Source organism: Plectropomus leopardus, chromosome 3 (assembly GCF_026936395.1).
Source record: "Plectropomus leopardus strain MGB_pleo_1.0 chromosome 3, ASM2693639v1, whole genome shotgun sequence".
NCBI lineage: Eukaryota > Metazoa > Chordata > Actinopteri > Perciformes > Serranidae > Plectropomus > Plectropomus leopardus.
In genome coordinates, this window is record NC_142178.1 from 40,456,052 (window position 1) to 40,467,900 (window position 11,849).

The 11,849-nt window shown below is 42.5% G+C and overlaps 2 protein-coding genes across 4 annotated transcripts in view; one reads left to right on the forward strand and one right to left on the reverse strand.

The window, feature by feature from the left end:
• Window positions 1–73: 73 nt before the first annotated feature.
• On the reverse strand, window positions 74–9,300 carry LOC148190090 (NLR family CARD domain-containing protein 3-like). Of its 3 annotated transcripts, XM_088075157.1 has the most exons (10): window positions 9,154–9,299; window positions 8,620–8,722; window positions 7,357–7,476; window positions 6,091–6,160; window positions 5,782–6,010; window positions 3,893–5,690; window positions 3,216–3,389; window positions 2,662–2,835; window positions 1,614–1,660; window positions 74–1,455 (listed from the first exon to the last, which is right to left on the reverse strand). In XM_088075157.1, the coding sequence occupies exons 1-10, from the start codon at window positions 9,170–9,172 to the stop codon at window positions 878–880; spliced, it is 3,312 nt and encodes a 1,103-aa protein (XP_087931283.1). In that variant the 5' UTR covers window positions 9,173–9,299; the 3' UTR covers window positions 74–877. The 3 variants fall into 3 exon arrangements, with proteins under 3 accessions (XP_087931283.1, XP_087931284.1, XP_087931285.1); XM_088075158.1 differs by lacking the exon at window positions 7,357–7,476; XM_088075159.1 differs by lacking the exons at window positions 74–1,455; window positions 1,614–1,660; window positions 2,662–2,835; window positions 3,216–3,389 and having other exon boundaries at window positions 3,889–5,690; window positions 9,154–9,300.
• Window positions 9,301–11,512: 2,212 nt separating this feature from the next.
• LOC121966380 (heterogeneous nuclear ribonucleoprotein L-like) overlaps window positions 11,513–11,849 on the forward strand; it is a 39,921-nt gene continuing 39,584 nt past the window's right edge. The window contains exon 1 of the mRNA XM_088075184.1: window positions 11,513–11,591. The gene's annotated coding sequence lies outside the window, so the exon portion shown is untranslated. The remainder of the gene's footprint in view (window positions 11,592–11,849) is intronic.

Below are 11,849 nucleotides of genomic sequence, written 5' to 3' on the forward strand. Positions count from 1 at the left end.
TCTATATATACGTATATATATACAATGTGAATGGTTATGGCCATTTTAGTAGGAGTCTTTGAAGAGTAATGGAAACATTTTTAGATTTAGTTTAATTGTATTATCTCTCTTACAATATATTTACATGTTATGAATCTGGAGAGATATCAAAAGGCAAAGCAGGAAAACAGGTCTGAAAAAGGCAGTTTGAATAAATACAGGCAGGAATAACAGTATGATGACAAGAAAATCTTAGCAATGAGTTGAGGGAGAGTCATTGTATCCATGTCACATCAGACACGGATACAATTCATAAGAGCAAGATATAAAAGGTCAATGACCGTGACCTTTGTCCTATGACCACCACCAGATCCTGATCAGATCAGTCTTAAGTCAAAGTGGACATTTGTGCCAAATTTGAAGAAAGTCCTTCACGGTGTTCTTGAGATATCGCGTTGACAAGAACAAGACACAGGAGGTCACAGTGACCTTGACATTTGACCACCAAAATCTAATCAGTTCATCCTTTAGTCTACTCAAACATTTGCACCAAATTTAAAGAAAGTCTCTCGTGGTGTTCTTGAGACATTGCATTCAGAGAATGTCAAAAGTGCTGTTCCTGCCTTTCCAGCACATCCTAAAAAATATTAAAATGGAAACTAACCTATACCTAATACCTATACCTATACATAACCTAACCTATACTTTGAGTCATTTTTTAACCAAGATGTTTTTGTCATTTGTACTTGAGTAAATGTTTTGTTTGAGAAATTGTACTTTATTGATATGGAGTACTCTACTAACCACTACTAGAAGTTGTCTAATATTCTCCTGGATCTATATTATATATTAATTTTACAGCCTGTTTTTCATTTTGTCATCATGATGATGTGTTTATCTACACAGGCGAAGAGTCTTCGTCCGTCAGTGAGCACAGAGACACTGAAGTATCAGACAACCAGAAACCAAAGCCAGGATAAAGAGGTTCAGTGAAGGTGGTCTTGAAGGTGTGGAGGTGGATCAGAGAGTCAGAGGAGACTTTGAAGAAGGACAGAGAGCCAGCAGGATAGTCCACATACACTCCTACTCTGTGAGAGACGGAGGACGATGAGGACGAGGAGGACTTGTAAGGGAGGTCTGTTCTTATGTTATCGTGCCAAACAGCGTAACCATCAACATCAGAGCAAAACAGACACCAGGACTTATTATTCCCTCCGAACCTGCAGTCAGCGGTGTTTCCTCTCCTGCTGATTCCTCTGTAACTCACTGATATATCAACCCGTCTACTCCACTCCAGCTCCCAGTACCAGCGACCAGTCAAACCATCTCTGCACAGCAGCTGATACCAGTAGTCAAATCTCTCCTGATGATCAGGATACGGCTGCTTCTCTCTCACGTGAGTCACCGTCCTGTTGTTGTCGGACAGTTTGAGGTGTCTGTTTACTGTGTCTGTGTCCACTTTGAGTTCACAGGCATCTGATGGAGAAAACAAGACAGCATCATCGAACACGACCGATGGGTTTATTCACTGCTTTATAAACAGACTGTTAATTAGATCCAACCACACAATACTCAAGCTGTTGATTTGAACTGCGAACATTGCGCCTTGTTTTCATGAATCAATACACACTTACACTTCCTCAGGCCAGGTTTTAACCACTGCTCCCCACCATTGTCCAACCTGGAGGACGAAACAAAGTCAAAATGAACCTTCACGTGTCACTTTTTGTCTCTGTATTCCTCCTCTTCCACTAGTTCCCCAAATCAAACCATTTCCATTTTTTTAATACGTCCAGCAGGTGCCTTCGGATTTTCCCTTTTTTCCTTATCATCGTCTACAAACCTGTTCTCACTTCCCTAATCAGCTCTGCCTGGCTTTCCCCGTCTCCTCCCACCTGTTCCCTCTTCCTCTCTTCAGCCATGTAGTTCATGATTGGCCGTTTTCTACACACTCCTGCCAGTAACGTACTTTCTTTGTTGTTTTCTTGTCATGTCATTTGGTTGCCTTTGGATTTTGGACTCTCTTACCTACCCCTTGTCAGAACTGTTTAGACCACCTTCCTACTTTGAAGATATGCTTTTGGACTACCTTTCCTGCCCTCACTAGATTTCTCCTGGTTTGAATTTCTGCCTCCCTTGCCTGCCCTCGTCAGATATGTTTGCCTGTAGAGACTGCCTTCCTCGTTTAAAGTCTTGCCTTTGGACTTTGCTTGCCCCTAATAAGATTTGTATGCCTGTTTAGAATGTGTTTCTGGGTTGAAGTTTTACCTTTGATCTTCTTTACTTGCCCCTCGTCAGAGTTGTTGGCCTGTAGTGATTGCCTTTCTACTTTGAAGTTCTGCCGTTGGACTTCAGACTCCCTTGCCTGCCCATTATCAGATTTCTTTGCCTGTTTGGACTGCGAGTCTGGTTTGAAGTTCTGCTTTTGGACTCCATCCATAATTACAATTATGGTCATGTAATATCCTGTGTCACTTGACATATGTATAAATGACCAACACCAGATTCTGGTTATCTGTGCTAGTTAGGAGGTCCATCTAAATGGGGACAGGAACTCTCGGGACATCATTTACTGTCCTCACTGTTATCAGCAGTGCTACTGGTACAGACTGTGATTCTACAGTCTCCAGCTCATCCGTGTGACAGAGAAACAGGTTGTGAGCTCTTATTGTCTGTTCATACCTTAGAGTGTCCAGTCTCCAGTGTGGATCCTTAAGTCCAGCAGTGAGTAGCTTCTCTCCTGAGTCTCCTGGATGGTTGTAGCTCAGGTCCAGCTCTCTCAGATGGGAGGGGTTGGATCTCAGAGCCGAAGCCAGAGAAGTACAGCCTTTCTCTGTGATAAGGCAGCCCGAGAGCCTAAAGACACAAACACAAGCACAATGTGTTGCTTTCCAACTTTGTTGCTGAACCCTTTTTGCAACTTGCTAATCAGAGTAACCTTTTGCTGCTCCCTCCCTCTCATCCCTCGCTGTGTGCACTCAGGCAGCAATGAGTCACTGTGGCTTATAGCTTGCAGCTTTCTTAAAAAACTTAAATACTGAACATGTCCAAATTGCACCAAATTTGACAATGAAGAAATTATCAATTTCCTCAAAGATGTGAACAATTTTTCAAGGAAAACTGATATTACAGTTCAGTAAATCCTGCAGTTGTTGAGTATTTTTTTAACAGGCAAATTAGTTTACACTCATTTTTGCCAAACACTTGAATGTTTATCTAATAAGAAGAAACCTAACCTGAGAGTCTCCAGTGTACAGTGTGGACTCACTAGTCCAGCAGAGAGCAGCTTCACTCCCGAATCCTGCAGGTCGTTGTTACTCAGGTCCAGCTCTCTCAGACTAGAGTATCGGGAGCAGAGAACTGAGGACAGAGCTTTACAGCTTCTCTCTGACAGATTACAGCCACTCAGCCTGAAGGAGAGATGGTGATAAAGACAAACACTGTCACTGTTTCTGTAACGTATGACATCACATTTATACAGTTGCTTTTACTGAGTTGATGGGTCCAAAAATCAACCATTAGGGTCTTAAAGGGTGATCACACCAAGACAGAATTAGAAGAATTAAATTAACATTGACGAGTGGTGCAACTCCGCACCTTCGGTGGAGAAGTTGAAAATATTTTAACTTTTACACGCGCTCAGATGCCAGAAAAACATGTTGCACAGCAGCAAGAAAGGACCATGGGAAACTTGGTGTGATCAGCCCCTTAGGTACCGGGAACATCTTTTGAACAGATTTTTGTTTTGTCACGACTGCTTTAATCTTTGGTGGTACAATGAACATGAAGAAACCATTTAAAAGATTTTTAATTTGATCTACAATTTTGCAACTATCATTCAACAAAGACATTAATAGTTGAGAACAATCCTCTGTGGGTGACATTTAATATCTGCAGTTATCTGTTTACTTACAGAGCTTTGTCAGAAGATTTGACCACTGGCAGCAGCCTAAGAAGAACCTCCTCTGAGGAGGAGTATCTCTTGAGGTCAAACATGTCCAGATCTGTTTCTGATGACAGTAAGATGAAGCCCAGAGCCGACCACTGAGCAGGAGACAGTTTATCTGTGGACAGACGTCCTGAAGTCAGGGACTGTTGGATCTCCTCCACCAGAGAGACATCCTTCAGTTCATTCAGACAGTGAAACAGATTTAGGCTTCTCTCGGGAGACAGGTTCTCACCGATCTTCTTTTTGATGTACTCAACTGTTTCCTTGTTGGTCTTTGAGCTACTTCCTGTCCACGTCAGCAGACCTTGTAGGAGAGTCTGATTGGTCTCCAGTGACAGACCCAGGAGGAAGCGGAGGAACAAGTCCAGGTGTCCATTTGGACTCAGTAAGGCCTTGTCCACAGCACTCTGGTAGAGACGTGTCGGTTCAGGTTTGAAAAGAAACCACCACCAGGAAGTCTTTCTTTCTCCTGACAGCAGGTTGACTCCAGAGTTGATGAAGGTCAGATGGACATGAAGAGCAGCCAGAAACTCCTGAACACTCAGATGGACAAAGCAGAAGACCTTGTCCTGGTACAGTCCTCTCTCCTCTTTAAAGACCTGTGTGAACACTCCTGAGTACACTGAGGCTGCTCTGATATCGATGCCACACTCTGTCAGGTCGGACTCGTAGAAGATCAGGTTTCCTTTCTGCAGCTGCTCAAAAGCCAGTTTTCCCAGAGACTTGATCATCTTCCTGCTCTCTGGACTCCAGTGTGGATCTGTCTCAGCTCCTCCGTCATACTTGACGTTCTTCAGTTTGGTCTGAACCACCAGGAAGTGGATGTACATCTCAGTCAGGGTCTTGGGCAGCTGTCCTCCCTCTCTGGTCTTCAACACGTCCTCCAGGACTGTAGCAGTGATCCAGCAGAAGACTGGGATGTGGCACATGATGTGGAGGCTTCGGGAAGTCTTGATGTGGGAGATGATCCTGCCGGCCTGCTCCTCATCTCTGACCCTCTTCCTGAAGTACTCCTCCTTCTGTGGGCCGGTGAACCCTCTGACCTCTGTCACCATGTCAACACACTCAGGAGGGATCTGATTGGCTGCTGCAGGTCGTGTGGTTATCCAGAGGCGAGCGGAGGGAAGCAGTTTCCCCCTGATGAGGTTTGTCAGCAGCACATCCACTGAGGTGGACTCTGAGACGTCGGTCAGGATCTCGTTGTTGTGGAAGTCCAGAGGAAGTCGACACTCATCCAGACCGTCAAAGATGAAGACGACCTGGAAGTCTTCAAACCTGCAGATTCCCGCTTCTTTGGTTTCAGTGAAGAAGTGATGAACAAGCTCCACCAAGCTGTACTTTTTCTCTTTCAGCACATTCAGCTCTCTGAACGTGAATGGAAACGTGAACCGGATGTCCCGGTTGGCTTTGTCTTCGGCCCAGTCCAGAGTGAACTTCTGTGTTAGGACCGTTTTCCCGATGCCAGCCACTCCCTTTGTCATCACTGTTCTGATCGGTTCGTCTCGTCCAGGTGAGCCTTTAAAGATGTCTTCTTGTCTGATGGTTGTTTCTGGTCTGTCTGGATTCCTGGATGCTGATTCAATCTGTCTGACCTCATGTTCATCATTGACCTCTGCAGTCCCTCCCTCTGTGATGTAGAGCTCTGTGTACATCTCGTTCAGGAGGGTCGGGTTTCCTTCTTTAGCGACCCCCTCAAACACACACTGAAACTTCCTCTGCAGGTTGGATTTGAGTTTACCTCGACAAACTGCAGTGACAGTTCCTGGAATAAAACACCCAAAACAAAACAAAAGAAACTGGTGAGTGGATGTCCGTGTTAATGTGAGAAAACTGCATTTAGAAAATCGTCTTACTGCTCTGCAAACAGTCAGCCAGCTCCTCCTGCTTCATCTTCCTCAGAAGGTTCAGCGTGAGCTTCAGAAACGCCTCCCTGCTGCTCCTCCTCTGCTCTCCATCCTCTCCATCCAACACCTCATCATCCTCAGTCGGACTCTCTAAGCATTCGGGGTAATCTAGACTCAGAATGTGTTGGAACTTCTGCAGCTCGTTCTTCGCAAAGACGGCAATGCTTTCCTTAAGATGCTGGTAAAGAAGAAAACCTAATAATTAAAAAGTGTTTCATTTGGAGCTGAGGCTGATGATGCTGTTGAACATCTACACACCAAAAATACGGAGTCCAAATCTGTTGAATGGTGTTTGTCAGACTGGCCACCAAAAACCTGCTGAGAAAAACTGCAGAGAAAACAAAAAATATGGATCCAAATATTAACAGATACACATTTCTCATGCATTGCTTTTGGGAATATTTAATATTTAATTCAACATTTAATTTAATAATAATAATAATAATAATAATAATAATAATAATAATAACAATAACAATAACAATAATAACAATAATAATAACAATAATCTTTAAAAACAAAGTTTACAAAGTGCTTTGACAAAGCAAAATTAGAAATTGTTGTGGGTGTGGCTATTTGTGCTAAAATGCTATATGTTGATATTGTGCTATTGTTATCTTATCCAGGCTGGTTTGCCAAAATGCTGCGTTTCGTTGTGTAGAAACAAGACTCAAGGCTCAGGATGAAGGCCTCCGTTTAATTTTGAAGAACATGGTTTATATAGTGTTAAGTTGTTATTCTTAAATGTATTTTCCTTATGAAACAGAGAAAGACAACCATTTACCTTCCGAATTCACGTTTCTATATTTTACCAAATTAAAACTACCTTAATCGCCTCATTAACTCATCATGAAACACACTTCATTCAATTTCAACAGAAACAAAATAAAATCGTTGTTTAGTTAATTATTCCACTGTTCCAACATTCAGCAACACTGATTGGTTTGAAAAAACCTTAATTCATCCGGCTAGATGTGAAATGAAGATGTTCTCCCTGCTCTCTCTCATTTTTGCTGTTGCGGCACGACATTGGCTGGTGTTGACCAGCTGATTACAGTCTTGTAATGTTCTCTTTAACACTCCCAGTCAGCTCAGCTGCCTGTTGCACCACACTGACCTCCGGTGGCACTTGATGCACACTGCATGCAAAACATCCTCATTAAACCCTCTTCAGTATGAATTTCATCAAAAGATGAGGGTTCAGATTTTGTGACAGTATTGGAAAAAAAAAGACCAGTGATCACTGGTTAGGATGACCTTCAGGATTTCTAAATACCTTGGTAAACTATAATACTGTGACACCTCTCAAGCCTACAGTCTAACTATTTACCACCGCCACCTGAACTGATGATTGTTACAAACACTCACTCCTGCACTTTTATCTTTAACTGGTATTAACGTGCGTTTTGGGTTGTCTGATCACAAGCGGTCGGCGCGAAATACAAAAACATTAATATAATTTGTGCAGAACACGATGCAGGGTTAGGAGAACGTTCCCTGCTCGCTGCGACTGTGTTGACTTACTGACTCTCTGCAGGAAGTTGTTTGTTAAACAGTAAAGGTTGATGTTTGGACTGCTGGCTCTTGATGGACAAACAGCTAGGTTCAGGTCCAGAAGAGTCTGGTCTCTGCTGCCGATCTGGGCTTCAACACACACACACACACACACACACACTCTGACTGTGAATAGTCAGCACGTTCTCATCCAGGATGCTGTTATCCGGATGTCAGCAAATGCACATGGTTGGATGATGCTGCACGTCGTTATGTTTACACAGCACATGGCGACCAACGCAGACCGTCACGGTGGTTAGAATTAGGCATCAAAGTTACAGAGGGTTAGGTTTAGGCAAAAGAGGCACATGTTAAGCTGTAGAAAAAAAAACACATCTGAGAGAAAACAAGCGAACTGCGGACTCCTGCACGAAAGTTAACCGTTTGTGGGAACCATCCATCTCCCCTACCACCCAACCTAAAAGAACGCTCATACTCCTTATATTACGTAGTTACTGGCAGCGTTATCACCTAAGGCTGTCCTTCAGCGTCTCATGCGACTGGTTCTGTCCAACCGTGTTCATAAGTGACACCACCTGTTTGCGTTGCATGTGGACGTGCCCGGTACTGTCCAGCCGTCCGCTGGCATATAATAACAACGCCACCTGCTCTGTCCGAGCGCGTTCTCATCCGACGTCATCCAGTCGCGCTTCAGCTGGAAGCGGAAAATGGCTTTTGGCATCACAATCATACGCCGAAGGTCCAGACAGAGATGCGCTTCCTAACGAGTTCAGAGTGAGAACGGGCTGGAATAATGACGGTGAGCGATCTGAGCGCTGAGCTGTGACCACAGACGGTAAATACAGATGGACTATACGCCCCACGACCCCCGCTATGCTGAAGTGAGCTTAAAATATTTGAGAGTTCCCGCCAAAACACCCGTCCAACCAACTGCAAGCGGCTTCATAGAATGGGAGCGCACAGATTGGCTGTCACAGCTGTCAGTCATGGTGTAAAAGCCCCCTTTATTATAATTTTTAACTAATCAAAACCAAACTTATCATAACAACAAACACTTGAACAAACATCAGGGTGATGACAACTACCTTCAGTGACAGAAACCAACTTTGGAAAAAATGTATTTGTTGTGTACTTTGAGTTTTTATTTTGGGCCATTCACTAACATGGAGGGGCGGGCTCTGTGACCCGTCGCACTGTGTCATTGGTGCAGCTTGTAACGACGTATCTTCTGTTATCGAATATCTCTGACATGGAGAAGAGTCCAGGACTCACCTCAGATCTTTGCTCTGGCCTTCATGTTCCCTCAAAAGAGCGGATTTAGAGGGACCGTCTCCGTCCTCTGCGTCCCCACACTGGTCCATAGCAGAGCTCTCACCTTCACACAAACAAAACCTCACCTGAGTTTGGACTGAAGCGGCGGATTCACACACCGACACCTACAGGGAGCCGTCTGTGATCAGAGCTGCTCCAAAACTTTGTAAAAACAAAAAAAGTGTCCAGGCTTTTCACGTCAAATTCATGATGACATCAGAGGAAAAGTCAGAGATCATCAGATCGTCACGTTCATCCTGTGATGAACATTCATGTCCGAATGATAATCCATCCAATAAACGCTGAGATATTTCAGTTCAGACCGAAGATATTTTGTGTTCACTGTCGCCCCTCAAGAACGCTGAATAAACAGGAAGTCTGTGGATACTTTCAGTTTTGAGACAGAAACCTGCTTACAGTCACATTAAAGAATTCACATCACATATAATCTACATAATGAGCCGAAGCATGAAAATAAAAACACGAGGCTCTTACCTGAAGGTTTGGACGACATGAAGTCGTGTCGATATCATCAGTCAGTTTCACTCTGCTGCCTTCGAGTCAGCCGAGTTCACAAAAAACAACGAATGAGGAAATGCGGTCAGGCTGCGTCTTTAAGTCCAAGTGAATTTCCAGCTTCCTCTTTATCATGTGAGTTTCTTTAAATAGCCACCGAACACTGTTCATTATTACACAACTACATGACGTGCTGAAAAAGTCCATTTACTGCAAGAAATGTGGAACATATCCTGACTGATGCTGTATTTAAACAAAAATGTATTTACCTTTATATGTTAAAAAAAAACTTGCTTTTTTTAAAAATAGACTTGGTGATGTTTAAATAAAATATTTTGCTGCTTTTTTCTTTAAAAATTGTGATTTGTAAAGAAAACATATTATTAATAATATCATAAATAAATTGCTAATTATAAAAGAAAATTATTTTTGGGATTTTTACATTTCTGATGGTCCTTCAACACATCAAATGAGACGAATACTTCATGCATTTTCCTCGAGTCACTCAGGGGGCTTAAGGAAAAATATTTTGGGCTTTGGGGAGGGTAAAAAAAAGTAGCAACTGCCCCTTAGGCCTATTCTTATTTTTTATGTTTTTTTGTCTTTTTGTTTGACCACTCGGAGCTTGCACAGAAGTTATTCCAATGTACCTGTACTGCCTGTGCATGTACAAATGGCAATTAAACTTCTTGACTTGACTTGAAACTACATAAACCGTTTATATGGTTTCTTTCTTCAAAAGAGAGAAAAGAAAAGTGAGAAAAATAATAAGAATTTTTGGGGCTGAATCCTCGTAGGCCCAGGCCGAATGATGCCACTGGTTCTGACACTTTTTGTTTCTATTTCACATTTGCTTTAACATTGTAATTTTTTTTTCACGCTCATAAAACCTGTTTGAACTCAACTGAACTGGATTAAACTGAATTAAATTCTGCAGTATGAAATAAACACTTTTCTGCACAAAGTCTTGCTGAACGCAGCCCTGATGTGGCTCCTGCTGTAACAGGTTTACATGTGACCAATCAGAGACTGTTCAAAATGTTTGTTATGGTTTCATTGGCTGGAGTTGTTAGTCCCGCCTCCCTGTGCTGCATTTTACCTCCTCAGTTTCAGGAAGTGACTTTTTTTCCCCGGGAAATTCAAATCCCGGCACACGTCAAACATTTGGTGTCAGTGTGAGTCTGAACGAGTCCCAGTTTGCACTCAGAGGCAGAAAAAGGGTAACAGTTTGGTTAAGGAGGAGCCTCACACACCTGTTTGGAGGTGAAGCTAAACTCTGCTTTAATTCGCTCTGATGAAACCGCTCAGAGCCGACCGCTGAGCCGTGGAGGACTTTAACAAACAGGAAGGTCAGTGTGTGGACTTTTATCAGGTGACAGCGAGCAGCATCATCCTGTGCAGTGGCGGGGTTAGGGTTAGGGTTAGGTTGTCTGTATGTTGTGTTGTTTTAATGTCGTAACCTGGTAAACTCTCGGTGTGCAGCTTCGGTCTCATAAACCTTTAGGGCCTGCTTTAATATGACTGAAATGATTGATTGAAATCTTTATTTTGAACATTTCAAACGTGTTTTTCTTTCTTTCCCAAGACCGTAAACAGACAAACCAGACAAAGAATAGTGCATAGAAAAGAAAAAAAAGAAACAGTCAAAAAGAAGTCAAATCCAATGTTCAAAAAAGAGCAGGAAGAAGTTAAAACTTATCTAATCCTACAGCCTCTCCATTATTCATGAACTGATAAATCTAGATATGCTTCCCTGATTAAAAATGTAACTCATGAATGCAAAAAAATAAATAGAAATGAAATATATATGCACACACATACACACATGTATGCATACATAATATTACACATAGATATTGTAATAATATTACACACTATATTACACGTAGAGATGGCAAATTGGAAACTTTGAACATTTTCAGTACTTTAAAACCATTGTTTTGAAACGTTTCTGTTCGCTCAACATCTGCATCCACTAGCAGAAGCTGGCATGGCAGTCATTCCTGCATGTTTGTGTTGAAAGCTCCCTGTGCCAGCCCAAAAGGCTCCCGAAACAGGCCTCATGTAAATACTATCAAACCGTCACGTATTTAGTTCTTGTAGGACATGGAGACTGTTTCTTAGCATTATTGTGTGGCCTAATGATGGTGGTCCTGCTACAGTGCAATTTAATGGTTTAATGGTATAATCTCTTTCACAAACCCATACAGTAACACAAAATGTGTTCAAGCACAACCAGAAATTTAATAATTGAATGAAAATTACAGTTTTTAAAGTTTCTGGTTGTGACAAATGGTGTCATTTTAATGACTTTATTTCTTTACAGTGAGTCTCCTGCACCTGAAGCCGCCATCGTTTGGTTCCCACATCAGCTCCCTGCAGACTGAGCGACGGCCAACCTGCTACATCTACACAGAGTCAGTGTCGTTTTCATTTTCTTTAATCCGTGATGCGTTTTTGTTTGGCCGCCGAGCCGTGACCGTTCTATCCCTCATCTCTCTATTTATCTCTCTATCCATCTAGCATGAAAGAAAAGTAGTTTTTTAAAGTCTGTTTCAAGTTCTCAGTTGGCTGCCTTGTCACGACTGTCTCTCTATCTGTCCTCATCTTTCTCACTGTCCTTTATCTCTCTTTTAAAGTTTTTATCTATCATGGACGGATTTTTTGAGGTCTGT

Excerpts from the sequence above, each read along its gene's own strand:
- LOC148190090 (XM_088075157.1), bottom strand. Across the intron at positions 3,390-3,892 it reads AAATCTTCTGACAAAGCTCT|GCTGAGTGGCTGTAATCTGT; the intron begins GTAAGTAAACAG and ends TCTCTCCTTCAG. Across the intron at positions 2,836-3,215 it reads TGTACACTGGAGACTCTCAG|GCTCTCGGGCTGCCTTATCA; the intron begins GTTAGGTTTCTT and ends TTGTGTCTTTAG.